General features: G+C 46.7%; 1 protein-coding gene across 7 annotated transcripts in view; it reads right to left on the bottom strand.

Moving 5' to 3' along the window:
- RALGPS1 (Ral GEF with PH domain and SH3 binding motif 1) overlaps positions 1-23,099 on the bottom strand; it is a 246,640-nt gene that overhangs the window by 127,921 nt on the left and 95,620 nt on the right. For 5 of the 7 annotated variants that reach the window (XM_081067247.1, XM_081067246.1, XM_081067249.1 and 2 more), the window contains exons 6-8: positions 22,309-22,398; positions 19,567-19,659; positions 7,837-7,963 (exon numbers count right to left, since the gene is read on the bottom strand). In XM_081067247.1, the coding sequence (XP_080923373.1) occupies positions 7,837-7,963; positions 19,567-19,659; positions 22,309-22,398 (310 nt within the window). The remainder of the gene's footprint in view (positions 1-7,836; positions 7,964-19,566; positions 19,660-22,308; positions 22,399-23,099) is intronic. The other 2 variants (XM_081067248.1, XM_081067251.1) reach the window with 1 other exon arrangement.

Genomic DNA, 23,099 nt, shown 5'->3' with positions numbered 1-23,099 from the left:
CATGGTGAAAGAATAACCATGAGTGGTTGCTATTATTATTAACTTCTAATTAGAAATCCAAAGACTAAAGGTCAAAGAGGACCAGGCATCCTGCTGAGTACGTAGACTTCCTGCTAGGAAAACGCTTTCTCTTGCAGAATGGGCTTATCCCCTCACCTCCTTTTAGGGGATCAGATAAAACTTTCTGACCCAGAGAAAAGCTGACTACAAGTCCTCCCTATGCCCCAGAAGGGACAAATGTGACAAGGTGCTCAGCTCTGGGCAGCAGAGCAGGCAGGAAACAAGCCCTCCCCACGATGTTTTCCTCCCACACTGTTTGTCTCCATGGAGACAGAGGTATTAAATGGAAGAGGGATGCATTAAGTTAAAGCTGGGTGGGACCCCAGCCAGGGCATGAGAACTAAGTTAAACTTGGTATCCTCCTGGCATATGACATCGGGTAAGTCATAAGTCAAATTGTGGGGGTTTTTTCATTCACAAAATGCGATTTTAATAACATCCACTGGCTTTTTGTAAAATTGAGCAAGAGTGAAAGTCCCAGAGAAATGTAAATTTTAAGGTAACAAATTCTAAGATTGGAAAAGTGAAGACAAAAGTTCTCTCTTGGAAGATTAGGTATGTAGCTAACCACGCTATAAAATAATGGAAAAGGTTTCCTTCCTTTGGGACTGGCTTATGTCTTTGTGATTATTCTGCTGACTGTGAAGTAAGTTTGAGATGAGTCAGAGGACAGCTTTTCCCTGCTTGCTAGGCCCCAGAGAGGGAGGATGCCTCGTTTTGGGGAAAGGGAAACTTGATCAAAGGCTTTCCTGAGCCAGGGGAGGGAGGGCGGCAGGTCGCCCCTGTAGCGTGTGGTCATGGGGCAAAGAGGAGAAGAGGCAGGGCCCATGGGCTCCAGAGCAGGCATTCCAAAATGCAGGCTTAAGCTTTGCTTTGTGGCACTGACACCCCCTTATCCATCACTAAGCTGTGCTGCCCCTAAGGAAGGAGAAGCCTGGCTCCACGTAGGTCCAGCTGGAGAGACTGGTTAGGAAAGGCAGGAGATTGGGGGGGGTGGGGAGGCAGAGGTTTGGGGCCAGGCAGCAGGCTGAGGCACCATGCAGCAACCAGGATGGAGCTGTGGAACAAATGAGTATTCCTTGGGGATCCTTGGAAACACGTGGAGTGGGGAACTGAGAAAAAAAAGAAAAAAAGGCTGGATTTCCTGTATGGGGAACGGAATTTTTTCAGTAGGGCATTAAGGGAAAGGATTACCCTTAATGCTGGCAAACTTGGGGACAGCTGGACAATACTGTGGTAACCTGATGTGGGAGCCATCAGGCTTGGTCCTGGGTAGTGGTGGCCCCACCGAAGGGGCACCAGCCACTCGGACCCATGTTCTGGGAAGCGGAAGTGCTGCCCACGTCCATCAGCTCAATCCCTCCCGCACATCAAGAGAGCACCGTACTTGCCCTTTCATCTCTGCTTTCAGGGGGCCCATCGCTCAAATGCACACATTGAAGCTCCTAGGCAAAGTACAGGGAAATGCCGTGTCTCCATCAGGTAGGAGGGACATGCTCACTGACAGCTGTGTTATGTCCTTCCAAGGCTTTGCTCTAAAGAGAACTGTTTTTAAGGGCCTTCCCTCCTCCTCCAGCAATTTCTGAAATACAGTGATACACCACAGGCTTCTTTCTGCATCGTTCCCCCGCCTGGTCTTCCCTCCCCCTGCCTGACCTCTCAAAGCCATTCACGAGCGGTAGGCAAAGGAGTGTGTTAAATGCAAATCCAATCGGCCCTGCCCTTGCTCAAAACCCCCCATGGTTCCTGATTGCTCTTGGGGTGGGGGTCAGAGCCTGTGCTCCCACTCCCAGTGTTGAGGCCCTAGGCGATCTCACCCCCGCCCTTCCACTCCAGCTGCTTCTCATGATAGCCTCCCCCTCATTCTCTACTCTCCAGCCAGTTTTTCCAACAAACATGTTTTTCCCCACTTGAGGGTTCTTGCACAAGCTGCTGTCTTTGTCTGGCATGCTCACCTCCCACCCTTCACCCGGCTTGTTCATCCCTTAGGGCTTCGCTCCAGAAAACCTTCTCTGGTCCCCCAGACTGGGTTGCATCCCCCCCTCATTTGCTTCTTTGCCTTTCCCTTCATAATGCTCAGCTCACTTTTGGTTTCTTGTTCAACGCCCGTGATTGGATCTGGGATGTGGGCTCCACCAGAGCAGAGATGCTGTCTGGTGAGTCCATCACTGGATGGAAGTGCCCACTGGTCATCTGATGACCAGCAGAGCCCCCCCGCCCCACCATGCAGCAGTCCTGGCACATGCCACCCTCAGGCTACTGTAGGAGCCCCTCACTCCTGGCTTCTGTGGGGCTTTGGGGCATAAGCATAAACACTTCTTTGTGACCCATGACCTCTTCTCTTTGAAAATCCTTTTAGATATCCAACAGCTTAGATCTATTCCCTTGTCACTCAGAAACCACTTGACTTTAAATTTCAGAATTCATCTTTGAAAATAGAGGCTTACTTTTTTAAAATGGAAAGGGTTGCTTATTTGAAGGAGTAGCTTAGGTTCTAGAAATTCACTTCATAGTTTAGAAGTCTGGGTAAATTTACCAAGAATGTCTAACTACTCAGAACTGTCAGAATGCCTAATTTTTGTTCCTTGAGAGATCACAGTTTCCCACACTGCCTATAGTTACTTTTAGAATCAGCTCTAAACATTTTAAAATCCATTGCATTCCTAATTTTATTTAGCTGTTTTCTGGAGGGAATTATGGTCACTCTCTAAGTCAATAAAGGTATTTAGAAATATATGGCATAGCCATTCTTCACAGTGCTCTGCCTGCTTTTGTGGTCATTTCAGTCTGAACTAGGTATTTACAAGGAATTGCCTTCAGATAAAATTAAGCTGCAAATAATTGACCTGACACTTCCTACCACTATTTTTACACTGTGAAGTAACTGAAAGTTTTGGATACAAAGAGAGTCTTATTTTCAAAATGTAGTTTTCCCCTCAGTGTTTTTTAAATTATATTTCACGAGAAATTCAGTACACCAAAGTTTTCAATGCAGAACATTTGCATTCAAATTGAGTTGGAATACACACCCACACGCTTAATAACAATTGCTAGTTCTACATAGGGTATCTTTCCAGGGAGTGAGAGACACATATGTGACTAGTCCCAGGAAACCAGTTAGCACAGAGCCGTCCACAGAGGTTTAAAAGAATCATTACAAAAATAAAACTTGCTATGGAGGCAAATAACTGCTAAAGCAGCATCAAGGCCTCAAGCAGTGGAACTAACAAAGCAGCTGGAAATATCAGTGAATGACTTAACATGGCTCCCAAAGCATGACTCCCTTTCCCCAGGGAAAGACCTACTGTGACGACTTTGCCAAGGGGAAAAATATGATTTCAGACATTTTTTTCCATATTGTACTTTCTGGGAATTTTGTCACTATTCCTCTTTCGATAAACAAATCCATCCATGGGACAGGTTGGGTTTTCGAGAGGAATCCAGCACTGACACCACCACCTGGATTTGGGCAGTCTGTCCCTGGCAAGCAGACATGCAGGTAGGGCCCTGAGCTGCCCTCAGGATACATGACCCCAGGGAGACTCAGATAGGATCATGCTTAGCTCTTTTTAATGACACTTTGGTACCCCCATGGTAAACCTTCACACACTGTCCTAAAAACAGAAAGGACGCTGGAGTGGCTTCCTGTTCTCTCCCTCTGACTTGGATATGTCAGGAGTCATTCTGACACAAGTCTGAGAAATGCAGTCCATTGGCCTGAGGAGACAGGGAAATCACTGCAAGGCTGAAGGGCCAGCAGCGTGGCAGTTAAGCTGGGAGGGCCGTGCAGAAGCACAGAGGCCTAAGGCGGAGTCTCTCGGGAGGCACCTGCCAGGAAGAGGCAGCTGAGATGAGGTCATCAAGGACACGTGGCGAGGGGCCCCAGGGCTGGCGCAGGCTACCTGTCCACTGTGAGTGCAGATCTGCCCCGCAGCCTAACAAGAGCTTTCGAGGTGACACACAAGGGGCCTCAGGCCAGAGGCCTGAGGACAGGACAATCTGCAGTGGGGGAAGCTGGGGTGCATATGCTAGGTCTGATGACAAGAGGCACAGGTCAGAAAGGGGAGGAGGTATTGGTCTGGTTTGCCCTTGGCTGAGACCCAGGAACAAATGCCTTCAGAAACCTAAGACAGCACGGCTTTGTGGTCCAAGAACAGAGGGTGTCACAATTCATCCCACTTCATACAGGGCCGATGGAGGCCATCCACAAGTCATAAATGGCTGAGGATGTACAGGTGGCAACTGCAAGGGAGGAGTAGGAAAATAATGACTTGGGGAGTGGAGGTGGAGAGTCAGGGGAGGGCAGTGTCCAGAACTTAGGGCCTACAGCCAGACCATCTGGACCAAGTCCTGGCTCTGCCACTTCCCCGTGATGTGACCCCAGGCAACCTCGCAGGGCCTGCTTATTCGCTAGGCTACTGCGAGCAGTCACTGCAATAGTGCATGAGAAGGCGCCACAAAGGGCCGGCCAGGCACAGAGAAGGCAGACAGTCCACGGCAGCTCTCCTGATCAGAGCCCGTCCTTCACGATCTTGGAGCAGCGGCTACTGGAACCAGTGGATCGCACTGGTTACCATTGCCTCACCCCTCACTTGATTAGCCTTGGGCAAAGTGGGAAGGGGCTTGGGAGCTGGGCACATCAACACACCTGACACGGGGATTCGCCCGTCACCAAGTAGAAAGACATTGCAAGGCATCAGGAGAGAGCAAGGAAAGGGTAACGAAACATGAACAAAGAAAGTATAGGATGATGTTCAATTCAATAATATGGCTTACGACTAAACAAATGTGAAAGACTTTTCCCCCCTACTAAGAGGCCAGGTCTCTCATCTTGTGTCCAACTAAATGCTGTTTTCAAGGAGCATGCGTAAAACAGAGCAATTTAAAATATTAAAATCCAAAACAGAATCAAAGATGTATAAAATGAATGCAAGGGACAAATAAAACAGATTTCACAGACCTGATATCAGACAAAGAAGTAAAAGCAAATAAAAAATGGAATGAAGCCATTTTGTAGGGGACACATCACAATGAATAGACAGATGTTACAAACTTCGATGCAGTAAACAATGAGGGCAGACTCTTAGAAATGCAGGGAGTCTAACATATGTTCTTGTCCTTGATAGGCCAAGTAGTCAAAAAGTAATAACGTAAGTATTATAATGTAATTATGAGAGTGCTTGGAGAGATTACACCTTCTTTTCCAGTACCCAGGAAACATTTACAAACACTGATCTTATATTAAACCACAAGACAAATCTCAAACATTTCAGAAAAACCCAGAAAGCATATATGTCACAAATTCTAAACCAATGTAAGAAACTTAGAGAAAAGACTATGTCTTTAAACACCAAAGCCGTTCATAGCAGTATTATGTATAATAGCTAAAAAGTGAAACAAACTCCTATGTCCATCAAGCAATGGATGGGTAGGTAAAATGTGGTACATCCACACAATGGAATATTATTTGGGAATAAGAAGGAACGAAGTTCTGATCATGCTCCACCATGGATGAACTTTTAAAACCTGATGCTAAGGGAATAAAGCCACTCATAAAAGGCCACATACTGTATGATTCAATTTAGAGGAAAAGAGAAAGTAGACAGATGGTTGTCTAGGGCTGAGGATGGGTGAGTGGAGAGGGGTCGGTAGAAAAACAAAGGGAATGACTACTAAGGTATGGGGTGTCCACCTGGGGTGATAAAAATGTCCTAAATTTTGTGGATGGTTACACAACTCTATGAATATACTAGAAACCACTGAAATGTACACTTTAAATAAATGATACAATGAATTATATTTCAATAAAGCCATTAAAAGAACAAACCAAACCCTTGAAAATTAAAAAAAAACACTAACTTAAATAATACTTGTATAAAAGAAAAATTGCAACTATAATTACAAAACATTTAAAGAACATGAGTGAGAACACCAGACATCAAAACACTGGGACATAACAAAAGTAGCAAGGAGAGAAAAATGTATATACCCTTAACTGTTTTCCAAATTAAAGCGGAAAGAATAATATTTATACACATGAACCAATAATTCAACTGAAGTAGTTAATAGAAATAACGAAACAACTTAAGGAAGGCAGGAGAAATGAATTATAAAAGACAAAAGTGGAAACTCCATATTTCATCAAATTTAGGATGTCATCTGTTATAAGATACACCATTATTTTATGTATCACTAAGAAAAACTGCTGCCCATTAAACCATGTCACAAGGCTTTGTCACCATCAATTGCAAGATGCATCCAAGTATTAGAGGTATTAAAATGTGGAGAGAAAAAGCACATCCAAGGCTGATGGAATATAAAAAATTAGAAAACAGACAAATAATGTGACTGATAAACAAATACAAGTCTAATTCTTTGGAAAAACCAACAGACATAATTCTGGCAAAACAAATAAAAGGAAAAGAAAAATGCAAACTTTTAGGAATACAAAGCAAATATCACCATACACAGGAGGTTAAAATTTATAAGAGAATACCATATAAAAACTGTATGGCCAAAAAAAATTAAATAAGGAAAAAGCTACATTAATAGTTTTGAAAGCTTAAATCAAATGGACAATTTTCTACTAAAAATAAACTTTCCAAATTGGATTTAAGAGACTTAGAAAATCTAAATAAGAATGCTTATGAAAGAAATTTAAAAGTTGTCAAAAATGCATCTCAAAAAAATTGCTCTAGATCCCTGAAAATATTAAAGGTTACTTCTGTAAAACCTTAATTGCCCTTGTTATTAATACTATTTTGACCATAAAAAGGGTAGCAATATTTTTCATAAAATTAGCATAACCCTGAAACCCACACTACAAGAAGTATTTTTCACCTATCAAATTGGCAAAGATTAAAAAAAAGAAAAACAAAACAAAACATGAAAATACAAAGTATTTGTGCACATGGGGAAAATAGGTAATTTCATCCCCTTTCAATGAAAGTATGAGCTGTCACAATCTCTATGGAGAACGTTTTAAAGATATACATGAAAGGCATACAATTTTGCTTGTATTTTAACCCAATAATCACACTTCTAGGAATTTATTATAAGGTAATAATCATAACTATATGCAGGAAATTTTTGTAACAAAGATGTTCACTGCAAAATTTTACTAGCAAAAATGTAGAGACAACTTAATTGTCAATATTAGAGAGTAGATTCAAGCTTGACAAATCTATCCAATGGGAACGTAGGTAATAAGATTAAATGCTGACAAGAGACTAAACGTATATATTTAAATGCACCCAAATGAATGAAAAGATATGAGGCAAAATAGGATTATCTCTAGGTGGGATAACATATTGTAGTAATTTTCTTCTCTTCCTAACTCTTTACAACAATCATGTATTAGTTTCTAATCAGAAAAATCAATAATTGTTCTTATCATTTTGTTGGGATAAATCTTGTAAGCTCTATTAATAATGCCCAAGGAACCGAAACACAGGGTTTGGGCCTGAGTTCCCCCAGTTTGGGAGGATGTGGATGGATCGTAAGAGTCTGAGACCCTCCTGGGCTGCAGCGGGGATTGGCTTGGGAGCCACGGGTCCCTTGTATCAAAGGCAGAATGTCCCTTGTTTCAAGGCCCTCATCAAAATCCCCAGTCCTTGGGAAACCAACAGCCTGTTTTAATCCAAGGAGCCAACCAGTGACTTTTCTATCCATGGTCCATGCCGCTTCCTGGAATTTTCTCCACTAGAAACTGTACAAACATCTTATTTGGCACTGAGCACGTTTCTTAACAAAGAATAAGCCAATTCAGACTCCTACCTAGATAAGGAATACTGGGAACCATCTTCAGGCTTCGGATATAGTCCCGAGTCCGCTTGTAATTATCTTCTTTAGACATCAGATAGTCCAATTTCTCAAAGGTGGTCTTGTCTTTTCTATTCAAAAGCTGGCGTGAGAAGAAAACAGAGTATGAGAGAGAGGAAAATCAACCAGAAGAAGCTAAAAAGCAAGGGGAAGTGTGGGTGGAGACTAAAAGGAAGCATCCTAAATGGCGTGTCTATGGTGTGCCAAATCCTGCGCACCACGAAAGACGTTAAGAGGCTGTTTCATGCAGAGGTGGAAGGTTTCACGGCCTCAATCTGCCATTTTCCCCCAGAGTCTCACCCTTGGAAGATACCCTCCGAAGCTACCTAGGCCACTGTCCTAAATGACGCCGGGGTCCCCTGCACAGCACCTGCCTCTATGGCCCTACACAGCAAGGAGGTCAGAGGGTAAAGCTAATTGCTCTGTAGCCCAGAGTAATTCACAGCTGCAGCACCCTTTTCCCAGAGCCCACAGCTAGCTCCGTGCTCTCGCCTCCACGTCTTTGCCATTCTAAAGGCCCCAGGACATTTCACACTTCACCTGTGTGTGCTGTGCACGCAGCCAGGCCATCTCTCCAATCTAGGTTATCTCCTCCACATTCCCTACAGTCTGTGGCTGTGTCATATTTATACTGGTTATGGTATTTTAATCAAAAGGAGCCAACATTACCCATAGGCAGTCATCTAAGGGATGACTCAGCTAAGAAAATACAGGAGGAGCAGGTACCCACAGCATAGAGTTTAGAGGAGCAAGATGCTTTATGACTGAGATCTCTGGTATGTAAGCTGGTCACCAGGGAAGGGATGACTGAGTGTGCAGAAGGAGACTTCTTGAAGAAAGGAATAGAACCTTGAATCCTGGTTCTCCGGACGTGATGCTAAGGACTCATATTGTAGTGGTGCTGCGTGTCCCAGGTCAAGACTCAGTGCCAGAAATGGCACAGGCTCCTTGAATAAAATGGCTTTGAGGAAAGGAGTCTAGGCTGGGAGGCCAGGCTTCAAAAGAGGCTCCGAAGGAGGGTCACTCAGGGAAGGCTGGCTTTGGCACAGCACGTGACCGATGCTGGGAGCTCTGCCGAGTCTGGCTTCCAGGACCCAGGGCCTCTGGGATTTTAGATCAACGGCTGAGCCCAGGAGTATAAATGGAGAGGGACCCTAGGCCGCCGCAAGCATCCTCGGTCACGTTTGCTGTTGAGACCCCCACACCAAGCACGTGCAGACCTGCCACACCCATCAGATGGAGGTGGGCCAGCCACACCATCAGCAGAGAGAAGTGGATCAGTACCAGTACCGCTTTGGGTTACTTCAGTACAAGCGCAGTGCAGTTCCCAAGACCTGGGTTTGCAAATCTCAGGCTCAGGCCAGGCCTGGTGCAGCAGGGAGCCTGGGCTGCCGAGGGCAGGCCCTGTCCAGTTCCTTGAGCCTCAGACTCTGGAAACACAGGGGATGCAGCTGTGTGACAGCCCAGCTGAGCAGTGAAAGGGTAAGGACTCCAAGAAGGAGAGAGGCAAGAATAAGCTAAAAGGAAGCTCCCAGTGCTGAAGAAATGAGAGAACAGCAAGCTTTTATTTCCTGCTGAGAAATTCCGGACATATCCGGGTGGGGAAGCTACACAGACGCTGGGGACAGTGGCTGCTTAACTGGCTCATGTGAGGCTGTTACTCATCACATTAACAAATAGACAGGAAATAACTCCAGCTCCCGTTTGCTGTTTGTACAGCACTGTAACATACAACGCATCTGATCTGTACAAAGCCCAGTGACAACGATGGAGCCAAGACTATGGCCTCTATTGCAGGTTCATAATCACAGGATTAAGTGACGTGTCTTGAGAATCCTTGGGGAATGCTAGTCAATAGTCAATTCCTAGGGGAGAAAGATGTATGTTATAGCAACATGGTAAGAAAGGAAATAGAGACCAAGAACCCAGACAAATAATAAGTAAATTACGCATGAGTGAAGTGTCAAGGAAAGCTATATAGAGTGAGGCATTTGGAATGAATATTTGAGGATGAGAAATTCACCACAAATATCCAGATGAGAACAAGATACTCTAGTTGTGAACTGCCCCACTGTAAAGTGGAGCGGGTCCCTCACACCCTGGGCCAGGAGGTCAGCTCTAAAGCCCACTGAATTCTTCGGCCATCACCCACATTCATTGAGCAGTCAAATCCCACTCTGGCAGCTCGGCCATACTGGTACCCAGTGCTCACACCACTGGTTCTCCGGACCCGGCTGGGGATTGCCCACGTCCCTGGCACGTTCAATCCATCTGCCTAGCCTGTCAAGTGCCTCTACGTATGGCACCACAGAGGTGAGCAGCATGCCATCTGTGCCCTGACATGGCTGTGATCAGGTCAATACGGGGGATGTCCCTAAAAATCGCTGTGCAGATTGGACCTCAAACCAACAACTGGCGTTCTTCGGCCAAGTGGGACGACCAAAAACAGCCACACTTTCAGGCTTCCTAAATTTAAAACCACGTTCCTCCAGGCCACACTTCCCTCTGCTAACCTTGCTTCTACACACATACTCCCGACCAATCCCCGACCCCCTCACCACTCACACACACATTCAGAAGGTCAAAGTCACTCATTTGCGCCATTCTGTGTCCACAAATGAAATTCAGGATCACATCAGATTTTTCAATGATAATGCGGAGGATGCAGGAAGACATGAAAAAACTATTCCCAATCATGTTTTGGAAAACTACTTGAGAACTTCCTGTAGCAAAATGAAGGAACAAACCAAGTACAGGAAGATGAGGGTACAGGAAACAGCAGATCCAATCCAGAGACGGTAAAGGGAGATCCTGGAGTGCAGATGAACATCAGGCCTTAAAAATGCCTGGCCCACGTCCTATCACCCCAGAAGAGAGGTGTCCGGAGAAAGAAAAGGCTCCACAGAAAATCTGATAGGACCATTTGTTGGAGATAAAAAGATATACTTATTACATATAATAAAAAATAAACATAAAATAAATTTAAGATGTATGTATATTACATAAAAATCTAGTAAATGATATCTATTTAAAATATAATATTAAACATAACATAATGTATAATATGTAATAAAATATTACATAACATATATAAAATATTTATATATATACCATATTTTGCCTTGTATAATGTGTACTTTTTTGTCCAAATTTGTGAGGGAAAATTTTGAAGAATGAGGGGAGGTGCTTCAGGGAAACTAACCCACATCTATCATACAAAGAAGACCGCAAGTACTATCTAAAGTGACTGGATCAAGTAATTGTAGCAAAAGCACATTGGTAGAAACGTGGTAGCAACTATCAGACGAACCTGCTAATTAACCGTAAGTGGTTGCCTCTGGGAAATGAATAGGGTATAGAGAGATAGAGTGATGAGTGTTCGTTGTTTTTCTAAGCCTTTCAGTACTTAGCAATTTTCAAATTAATGTGCATGTATTATGCTGAAAAAATTCTTTAAAGATTTAAGTTTTTAAATATAGGATTTGTTTATTCAAAACATACCAGCACTTATTTATACATGTCTTAAACTTTTATTACAAATAAAGCCATAAACTGAAAACCTTGTATAAATTGAAGGTCCTTTAGATTTTAGAGTTTACAGGAAGCCTCAGGCAGAAATCATCAGAAATGTGTACAAGAAAATAAATTATTTGCCTACTTGAGTCAGATAGTAAAAGCATTCGTGTTCAGGAAAAGAGGTAAAGAAATAAGGTTGAGGGAAAGTTCACTAAATACAACAGGCAACTTCACAGGTAATAATGTTTAGAAGTCTGGGGCATCGTGAGATTCTCTCCCATGATATTTACTACGACTGTAATTATTAATAATTGTGCGATTACTTCGTGTCTAACTCAGCAAATTCTGCAGCCCATCAAGGCAGTGGCCGTACTATCTCCTGCATCTGGAATGGCCCCTGAAACAGAGGAAACACGGCCTGAATATTTGTTGAATAAAACAATGAGGAAACTAACGATGATAACTTAAAAATGCAATTCCTTGGGAAATTTTGAACACTCCAATAGTTCTTGGGTAAAAGGGGAAAAAAGCCAAGATTATGAACTATTTACAAACCACAAATGATGAGAACACTATGTGTTAAACTATCTAATGAGGCCTAAACCGGACTGCGAAGGAAACACATGGGTTTAAACTCTTTTACAATTAAACAAGTGAGACTGTAAATGAACTAAACATTCAACTCAAGAACCTAGGCAGACAGGGTGGAGGGAAATAAGAAATTGATCAATAGATAAAATTAGAAATTGATATGTTAAAAACAAAATAAAACTAGGAAACTTAGCACAAAACTTATGGGAATGATAACAAAACCCAAGAACTAATTTTTATAAAATATCAATAAAACAGGTAAGACCTCTACAAATAAGGCAAAAAGCAAAACCAGACAGCATTAGGATTGAGAAAGGGTCTATAACTTCATATGCAAAGTGAATTAAAATTACAAGGTAAAAATCAAGTCCTTGCATATTGATTGTAAATAATTTCCATGGTACCAAATGGGACTCAAATCACAGGGTCAAAAGCCAGGAAGACCGCACTTCTTGATCAAATGCTGAGGGTGTGGGCTGCTTCTGCGGACTTCCCTTATCACGCTCTGAGAGTCTGTATATTGCACTTTGACTAATGATGAAAACCCCCCCTCTTCTGGTAAATAGTTCAAATCTGGAAACAGCACCTATGGAGGGGGGGAAAAAAGTCCCTCCAGATCCTCTTTATGAGGGCTTTGGTATCTTGTCCCCTTGCCTTGAGAGAATAACATTTCTTGATACGTGGAAATGTTTCTCAACAAAGAGCCTGTTGCTCCAAATATGTAAAACTGGCTCAAAATTCTATTTCAATTCCAGTGTCTACTGTTGGTATGGAAAGAATTTTTAGTGCTGTGATGGGTAATCTATGGACGAATGGATTCAACAGACTGAGTATGGAATGAGTAAGGAATGAAACTAGGGCGCCTGAAAAAAGGAATTTGCACCTCTTTGGATACAAACTATCAGTTTCTGAAAAAGAAACTATAAAGTCATAGATCTAATGTAAAATATTAGGTGCAATGGAGACTGTCACAAGTAGCATAAGGGAAAACTGTGACTTTGAAATTTAGTAGGTGTCCTGGCTAGCTGTCCACATTTGTCTTTGACTAAGGCTATTTTAAACTCTGTATAGACAAAAGATAACTTGTAGAACATTTAACAATGCAAATAATTCCTGTCCATAGAAAGGCAAATTATGTGTCATGGAATGACATTGATTATCACCCTGGGAATATCCATGGCAACCCTAGGAGACATTCCTACAAAGCTAAGGGGAGAGCCAGAATGTTCAGACTGGTCCCTAATGTAAGCTTGCCAAGTGCCATCCTGGGTCTAGAGTTGGCCTGCATGGGTGAGGAGTCAGGCACCAAATGTGCCTTCCCGTTTGTTCAACCTGGTTGAGCTAAGGCAAGGAAGGGTCAGAAACACTGCAGGAGGGTTCTAGAAAGAGAACGAACTCCATTAGGGGAAGGAGGAACTTCAGGAAGAGGCAGTCCCGGAAACGAGCCTTGAAAGATTTCAGTCAGCAGCGATGGCACTGGAGAGGCCGAGAATGCCCAAACAGTGGCCCAGCGGTGGGAACACACACAGACGCTCAAAGGAGCAGCAGTTCAGCAGAAATGCAGGCAGGTGTTGCTTTGGACAAGACTGGGAATGTAGGAGAGATGGAAATTCGCCATTTGACAAAGCATGTTTTTGACATAGTGACATAGCCATTTGGGTACCATGGACGTGTGATGACCATTTTGACTGCTTATTTGGATACTTCAACTCAACTTGCAAACAGGGTGCCAATCACAAGCAGCCAAGCATGAACAGCGAATCCTAACCAAAGGGGAAAGGATGAACTGACCGTAGCCGTGTGAACCAGAAATTCCTCTGACCGTCTCTTCTGCACATGACTTGGGGCACTGGGTGGTTATATTGCTGGTGGCGGCGGATGTTCCACTGACCACAGCTGACAGGTTTAGGGTTTGTTTTTAGGGTCAGGAAGTAGGTGTGAAACCTTCTGGTATCTACTGCCACTGGCAATGTGCTCTACTGTGTCCTCCGCATGGCAGGACACTCCTGACCCACGAGCGTTCATGGCGCGCCACATTCCCCAATACGAGTTTCTCTCAAAAACACCCACTGAGACATGCCAACCATCTCTTTCATCCACGCTTAGTCTCTTTCCTTACCCTAAGGGATGACTGCAGTCCAGGGTTAGGAATCCCAATGATGGTTAAAACTGGGCTGACTATGAAAACATTACTATTGTAAGACTGGAGGTGGTGAAATGAAATTCAAATGATGGGTTAAAAAGAGTAGCCTCAAAATGGTCATGGCAGAGCGCCCTGCTTTGGAAGAGTGGTGAGCACAGACTCCTAAGTGGGGAGCGGGTGGGAGAGAGCTACCAACTGTCTTTCGTCTGGGAAGTGAAAACACCAGAGCTCTGTGTTGGGGTGATCACTCCGTGAGTGGTGTGAGGAAAGCAAGGAGACCAGCTAGGACGTGACATCAGGTCATATGGAAAAGGGCCTGGTGACGGGGACGGCAGCCTCTGCCGGCCCATTTAAGAGCAGCCAAGAAGAGTTGAAAATAACAGCAGCAGCAGCAGCAGCAGAACAGCAGCTAATACTTATCTAGCCCTTAGCATCTACCAGGCACTGTTCTCAATATGTTTTCATACAGTTACTCATTTAATCCTTACTATCAGAGGGAGGTCCAAGGCTGAGCTGCGTCTGATTCAGACCCCACAGTCACCTGAGATGCAGGCCGGGGTGACAGTTGTTCATAGGTGACTTTTTCCATTCATGTTCCCTTGGGAATCTCCCGCGCTGAACAGAAATTGTCCGATGGGGTGACACTCGACGGCTCTCTGATTTCTACGGGGAGCTAACTTCCAGCCCCCATGTACACGGGGCTGCAGCCTGGACTCCCCTCCGCATGCAGCACTAGAACGCCAGCCCGTAGCGGCAGGGTCTACACAGTGGTTTCGCTTAGCTCTGCTCACTGTGCTGACTCAGAACGTTCTCTATTTCTTGTACATCATGACTTCCCTTTCTTGACTTCGAGCTCAGCTTTGCTTCTTGGTTTTTAATTTGGTTGTATCTTATCCAGCATTGATTTGCTTTGTGTGGAGCAGGCAATCAGGAGGAAGGGGCATATCCCTCACCAGCTCAATCGCCATATTGCCTCGAAGTCAAAACACCAGCTGTTAAGAGACCCTTGTGGCACTATCACCTCTGGAAACCAAAGTCTGATCTCAGACGTGCCACGTTGTGAGCTGTCACAGGAACACGTGAGCAGATGGCTCTGTGTGGCAGGCACTGGGCCTCGAGTCTAAGGCTCCAGAAAGAAGCTGAGGGGAGAGCTGAGGAGGCAGCCACCACTGAGGCTCAGAGGTGATGGCTGAAGCTCTCCGAGCCAGCGAGACCCCCAAGGGATGGGAAACAGATTGTGGAGAGTGGGAGCTGGAGTCAGAGCTTCCAGGACAAAGAGCCAGTGGGTGGGAGAACAAAAGCAGTCAGGGACCAGCCAGCTGTCAGAAAGGCGGGAAAGGAGCCACGTCAAGGGAGAGTTTTCAAGAAGAGGGTAATGAACGGTGCCCAATGCTACGACAATGTCAGGGAAGATAAGGGTGGCAATATCAGCAGAATTCACGATTGGGAACTTCTGAGAAGCAGTGTAGCCAGGGCTATGAGAAATGTCTGGAGAAGGGCTAACTAGAGGGTGAAAGTGTTGGTTTCTTCTGCCTTCCATCTCCTCACTCCCTCACCCATCTCCCCTCCTACCTGAGCCAAGGCTCAGGAAAGGCTGAAACAGGCACCCCACGCCTGTCACCACCTTCTCAACAACATCAGAGCAGGGCTACTAGGACACTTCCTGGATGAAAGACTCCAAAATCCTAAATACACACATGTGCCTTCACAGGGTAATTCGCAAAGCAGCCATTCTCTGCCCTGCGGCTCAGTGACCATGCACCCCCAGGTGTCTGGAAGCGAGCACCCCGTTCCCAGCCAGCTCCCCTTCAGGTCCCACCATGCAGACCAGGCCACCTGGCCCATCGGCTGCGAAGCCCTGCCAGCCAGAAACTTCAGTTTGCCTTTGCTGCTGCAGATGAATCCAGCTCTGAATCAATTCAGTAGGAAAGAACAAATCATAACAGGAACATGCACAGAGCGTGCATGCGTGCGTGCATGCGAGAGAGAGAGAGAGAGAGAGAGAGAGAGAGAGAGAGAGAGAGAGAGGGTGGGGGGAGGGGTGTAGCACATGACTGTAGTTGCTGTAATGAGTGACTCACTCATACTCCAGGAATTCCACACCCCCAGGTCACTCATCAATAAGTAAGTCTCCTCTTGGGACCAGGTTTCACCATCTTCCCAGTTGCTCAAGCCCCAAACCTACGACTCATCCGTCATTCCTCTTTTCCTCGTCTGTAACATCCCTTCCATCACAAACCCTTCCGACTCTGTCTTCGGAGCGCCACGCCTCGCAGCCTGCTTTTCTCCATGTCCACTGTCACCGTCTCCATCCCACTCCTGGATTCTGCCCTAACCTCCTAAGTAGGCTCCGTTCCTACTCTCACCCCCCCCCAGTACTTCCCACTCAGTTTGTTTTCCACACAGTAGCAACAGTACTTAAAAAACAAAAATCAAAAGAAACTGTAAACCAGATCACACCCTCTCCCGTTTCAAAGCCCTTCCTACACTTAGAGCAGAACCGCACTCCACGCCGGGGGCATGAGCCCTCCCGGCCACAGCGCCGTGCACCAACCCCTCCCGGGCCCCCACCGTGGGCCTTGGCACTGGCTGCGCCCTCTGCCTGGCATGCCCGTGCCCTTATCTTGGCACGGCTGGTTCCTTCTGTGACTCAGGTGTCCACTTAGAGCTGTCCTCTCACCCAGGCCTTCCCTCAACACCCCGTCCTTCTCGATCACATCCTCCTGTTTCAGACTTCTGCGTCAGTTTCTTTTATTCCCATCTGACAGTTCTTCATTCATGACTTCATGCATTCAACAAACATTTATCGATCACTTCTTCTGCCAGCCAGACTAGGCATGTGTTTCTTCTCCCTCAATAACAGGTCTGTCTCCGCTGAATAACATCAAAAGCTTGTGAAGGCAGGGGCCTTGAGCATCGCCTCAGGGCCTGGCATGGAAGAGGCATTCGATAAATATTTGATTTGCAGAATGAATAAATACACACGGTAATGTGTACTCAGGAAATCAGAATTGGCCGATACAACTTCTTACTAAGGTCTCATGGTTTGGAGGCAGCCAGTATTCCACAGTGGCCCCAGCGCTGGGATAAATCAGACCCTATCCGTATTTTTCCACCAGCAGAAGGTGACTCCCTCCCTATCTGCGCATCCAGCCACTTATTAAGGGCCTACTATGTGCGGGCCATGCTTGGCTTGACGCTCAGCCATGCTTAGCTGGTCCGTCCCAGCTCACTCAGCTGCTGGCACTCAGCAGCCAGCCATCGCCGGGCCAACAGGCTACCCTGTCCTACAGATGATGACCAACCGGCCGTCTCTGAGGTTACCCAGGGTACGACCAAGCGGCAGGTCTCCGCCCACACCTGGGACTGCATCTGTCCGAGTTCCCCGGAGACCCAGTGTGTCGGTGCCACCCAGCGAGCCAGTCTTGTGCTACAGGGCAGTGTGCCAGCCTCACTTCTCCAGGCCTGCTTTTCGCTGCCCTGTGCCCAGCCTGATGCCAACCTCAGGTCCCATCCCTGACAAGCCTTCCGGCACGTGGGCCAAGAACACGGGCTCTGGGCTCTGGTAAGGCTCGGCTGCATCACGTGGCTCTGGCTCTCACCAGCTCTGTGATCTTGGACATACTCAGCGGGCACCAGGGCCACAGAGAACAATCTGCCTTTGTCACGAAGGAAGGAAGGAAGTCAGAAGGGGGAGGCCAACCTGTAAACAAAACCACAGAGCACATGTGCTGCATGCTGTGTGAGGACAGGCGTGGAGAGTGTCAGGGACACCAGGTGGGCGTCAGTTCCCCTGGGCTGGGGTGATTTGGATGAAGGGGAAAGGTGATGTTTGGCCCCCGCCATTTCCCAAATGCTCTGTACAAACCAGTCCTTTAACACCCAGGACAGGCGGGTGAATGGTGGCTTGCAGGACTCCCTATGGCCCTCACTAACAGTACAGCTTATGGGGTCCCTGAGAGTCACCCCGTCACTGGCAGTAAGGTCTGTGCACCTTGAGATTCCTAATTCCTTCCTCTGGGTCCACACAGAGCTCCGAGCAGTCCAAGAAACAATAGCAGCATCTAAATGATGGGAAAATTCATTTGAAAAATAATCTCCATGCGACTTTTGAAAAAAGGCTCACAGCTCAGATGGAGTCAAGGAATCACAGGGCTGGCAGTCACTACAGAGACCAGTGGCTTCCAAACTTGCTTTCCACCTCCAAAGCCACTGTTCAACTGAAATCCACCCAGAAGCTCAGTGCATGAAACTGATACAAACGGTGCTGCACTGGTGGAAATAGTGCCCAGCCGTCTGCCTGGCACCTTCTCTCCCCCCCCCCAGCCCCCAGTGACCCCCAAGGCAGCTCCAAAGAACCCCTGGGGCTCCAAAAGCACTGACGGAAAAGCGCTAATCTAGGCCAACCTCTCTGTGTTGCTACGGAAGACGAGACCCACAAAAGTCACGCTCTGAACTGCACCTGAGCACAAACCCAGCTCTCTGATTCCAGGCTAACACTTCTCACTCTGCTCTGCTAGGCCTAGATCTGTGGGAAATTGCACTTTAAAGAAACAAGGCTCAAAGCTCATCACCTACAGCATAATCGCTAAATAGTTTAAAAGCCCCTGAACTAGCCAAGTACGAAACAGAGCCCAGCCCCACAGACTGGCAGAAAGAAGTTCGGAAATGAGTTGCAGAAGCACAGCTGACAATTCCATATAGTTTCCTTCAGTTCTGGGGGACATAAACAGGTCTTGAAAGGCTTGGGCTGTGTGGCTGTGAGAGACCCTAGACCAGGCGGGCCAGGAGGTGAATGCCAATGAGCTATGGAAACAGCAATTACTTTCCCATGTCAGGCACGGTGCCAAACTAAGGAGGATAAAGAGGTCTGAGATATTTTTAAAGTATTTTTACAGCAGAAAAACTTTCCTACAGACTCAATTATATAACTATCAGACTCCACCTCTGGGCAGAAATTATCCATGGACTTCAGGAAAAAAAATCATTTTTCCCTACATGAGGGTCACAGGTTTCTCCAGAGAAACTCTGAGCTGGACGGCCAGCAACCCACGGCAGCTGCAAACCATCAGCCCAGAGAGCTTCCCAAGGGCAGTCTGGAGCCCGCCAGGGGAGAATACCAGCCAAGTGGAGGGCAGAAGTCATGTTGCTGACCTAGCCATCACACACGATGTTGCAGGGTACAGAAAGGTCCACTCTAGGGGGCTTCCAACCCTTCCTCGTCAGCGTCCTCACTACTTCCCTGTCCCCAAATGGGGCTGAGATCACGGAAGGGGAGAGGACGACCAGGGAACATTTCAGTAACCCCCAGTCATCCTCTGTTGTTAACAAAGGGTAGACAATTAGAGGAAGCCTCCGAGGCTGAAGGGATGCAGAACCTCACCAATGAAATGACAACCCAAACCAAAGGAATAGACTTAGGGAAATTAACTTACAGCCCAGGTTTTTGTCAGCCTGAAGATGGGTGCACTTTGTAATGCTGACACCACAGACATGAGAGAATGAAGGTTGTTGAGTTCTAGAAGTTTCTGAAAAAAAGATATGGACTAGATTATTTTGCTGCTATAAACAACAGAAAAACATGCTCAAGTGTTACCAAATGTTGTCATATTTATGAAATTCAATTACGCTTAAAAATATCTCATGTAGAAAATACAGTTCTAGGAAGTTCATAGAAACCATATGCTCTTTGTCTTTCAAATTTTGAAAAGGTGAGTCTGCTTCGAAACCATTTGCAAAATTTCATAAGCTGACAATCTGGTTGCTGGACAGAAATGTGGCTCAGGATAAGGCTGGACAATGCCTTTTATGTCCTTCGTTTGGATGAATCTGAAGGGTCCCGGCAGCTCTTCTAAAGTAAACCCTGAGCTGTGCCAACCACGTCAGCATGGGTCTTTTGTGATTGCCTCATCCCCAGGAAAGCGGCTGAGGACAGAGGTCCTCCATCGGCACTGTCCCTCTCAGCTGGGCGGACAGAGCTCAGGCTTCCTAACCTTGACCATGCACCTTTGAACCATCCCCTGAATTAGTGGGAACATTCGGATTCAATTCAGTCTCAGACAAGTTCCTTACTATGCTCCACAGAAGGAGACACACTCGAGAGTAAGTGCAGAAAAATGTAATTGATCTGTTCTTGGTTTTGTGCTGAGGGAAACCTGCTAACAGGACTGAGGTTCTCTTTCTCATTCTTGGGAGTCAGTGAAGTTTGGGTGCAGCGAGCAGGCTCCAGGGAACCGAGACCCTGGTTTTAAGCCAGCTCCCACTAGCTGTGTGTCATCAGGAAGCTACCCGATCCCTCTGAGCCTTGGCGTCCTTCCTCATATTTAACATGAGCATGTTGGCTACCGGAGACCGTGCGTACACACAGCCTAGACCGGCGCCTGGCACCAGGGTGAGCGCTCAATGCGATGCGAACTGCTCATGCTCATTCTTTGTCAGGGGGGCTGGTCATCCCCCGACCATCACTCGTCTTGGGTCCTCCCAAACTCAGATGCCACTTCCTCTACTATATCTTTCCTGACCATGTTCCCAAATCTGGGAAGGCTGGGGACCCCATCTGTCTGTCCCCACAGCAGTCTGTACTTCTGCTTAGCTCACCGGACAGCACTTGCTTTCACTCTTCTCTCTCATCCTTGCACCATGTTCCCTGAGAGCAGGGACAAAGTTGTATCTGCCATGATGGTGTCTCTAGTACCTAGTACAGCACATAGTAGGGCCTGGTAAAATGAATGAATAAATGAAAAGCCCTGATGCCTAGTCTTCATGGCTCTGTTCCCACTTGGAGAGTCCTCTCCTTCATTTCACACATCTTACAGCATTCTCTAATTGCTTCCTGTGTGTAATAATAGAGTCTCTGCAGGGACTGAATTTCTTCCCGTGTATCTGACTTGCTCTGCCTGCCACAGAATTTCTTTAGAGCTGAAGGCATGCTGGGAGATTATGTAATCCACCTCTTTCATTGTATAGATGGGAACCCACGGCCCAGAGAAAGGAGGGGGCCCACGTGAGGACACTCCCAGGGCACAGCACAGAGGGATGATCCACCATCAAAGATGGCAGAGATTAAGGAGGAATCAGCTTAGGTTCCTTGGGTGGGGACCATGAACTCACTTCCCAGCCGAAAGCACCAGGTGGCCAGGACCTTAATCCCACTTTCTCACAGGGCGCAGCGTGCCCTCAATGAGAGCAGCCAGTGTAGTTAAGCCTAGCCTGGGTCCACGTACTTCAGATGCACAAGACATACGTGTCCGTGGGGCGTGACGTGCTTACAGACAGACGCACTTAACCTTCCCATGAGGGGCGGAGAGCAGCTCCCCGGAGGCACACAGATATGCTCCCTGACTGGGGGGCCCTGGGCACGGAGGCCTCTCCAAGCCTCCCCTTCCTCCTCTGGAAACGGGATGATAATAATGCGAGCACGAAACAGTCATTTCAGGAAAGCACCTGCTGTGGTGCCAGGCTCATGAGAGGCCTCGTGAAGGTCAGCTGGCCTAGAATATGGGTGGGAAAACAACATGCGCACACCAAGAAACCGAGAAGGCATGGGACCAGACAGAACCGTGCTCCGCTGGGCGTCAGGCAAGCCCGGTGTCGGGGGCAGTGGGCGGGGAGGAACTGGTCCATGGGATCCCAGCCTGGGCGGGCAGACATGAGGAAGAGGAGGGGAGAGGCAGGATGAAGATGTGAGCCTGGTACCCAACAACTGACAAAAACAGAACCTATCAGGCTCAGGAAGGGTCGCGGGGTGGGGGTGGGGGCAGCAGGGTCATCCGCCCAGGCCCTAAGCTCAGGATGGGTGGGTTGAGCTCTGCTGACCGGGGACAAAACTGCAGGATATGATGGCATCTCAGACATCAACGCTAACTAAAGCCCATCGCCCCCTGGCACTGGCTCAATCTGAAGTAGGATGGCTAGATGGGGGGGGGGGGGGGCTGGGCCCTTGTGGAGAGTGTGGAAGGCCAAAGGGAATGGCTGGCTGCCAATGTGTGCCTGGGGGCTGAGAGGCCGAGTGGGCAGCCAGCTCGGTCTCCAGCTGCCTCTGCCAAGGGAAGTCAGGTCACAGACCCGGTGTGAACCCTGCCCCCAGGCCCAGAGCAAAGCTGCTCCCAATTATTGAGGAAACACATTTTCGAGACAAAGAAAAAAAAGGAAAGGAAGGGGAGGAAAAAATAGCTTACCTTGGCTATTTTCACAAAATGGCTCAGGATTTCTGCCCTTATTTTTAAAGTCTGTGCTGTTAGAATTTCTCGTACAACCCAAAAACTGACCTGTAGAGTCAAATACACATACACAGACACACACATACACACACACACACACACCAGAAAAGCTGTTAAATGCCAGGTCAACCATGTCACCCTTGCCCACCACTGTTATGGGATTTCCAAGAGGCTGGGAAACTGGGAGCGCACAGCCAGTGACATGCGGCCAAGGTTCCTTTATGATCCCCGGTTCTGCAAAGGGGTCCCGTGTCCTCAGCACCACCTCTCCAACATACACAGTACTTTTACTGTCACCCAGGGGAGTTATTGGGCCTCTCCGACATGAGTCTCTCTGAAGGTGCTGCAGGGAATTTTGAGATGAATCAGCCAGGATTCCTGTTCAGAAGGATTCCAGTTGTGGGGAGATCACGGGCAGACGGATGGATGAATGGATGGCCAAATGGCCAAAGGGATGGGCATACTGGCAATACCCCCCATGAGATCCACATCCCCTGCTAGACCCAAGACAAGAAGGATTTACCAATATTGGCACAATTGTAAGAATTTCATTTTCTAGGATAGGTTCACCCAAACACTCATCTACGATAAATGACACAAAAGCGTCTTTCAAAGATCCAAAAAGCAGTGCAGGTTAAGGGGCCTGTTTTTCTTGAGACAGCATATGCCAAAAGGATATACTGGTCCTTTTGAACATCATTCGTGCTACACCTCTCACAAAAATGAACGTCCCTGAGCCCCTGAATCCC

The sequence above is a fragment of the Rhinolophus hipposideros genome (assembly GCF_964194185.1).
Source record: "Rhinolophus hipposideros genome assembly, chromosome: 11".
Lineage (NCBI taxonomy): Eukaryota > Metazoa > Chordata > Mammalia > Chiroptera > Rhinolophidae > Rhinolophus > Rhinolophus hipposideros.
The sequence above is the reverse complement of the archived record's forward strand: the minus strand, read 5'-3'. Positions and strand labels throughout refer to the sequence as shown.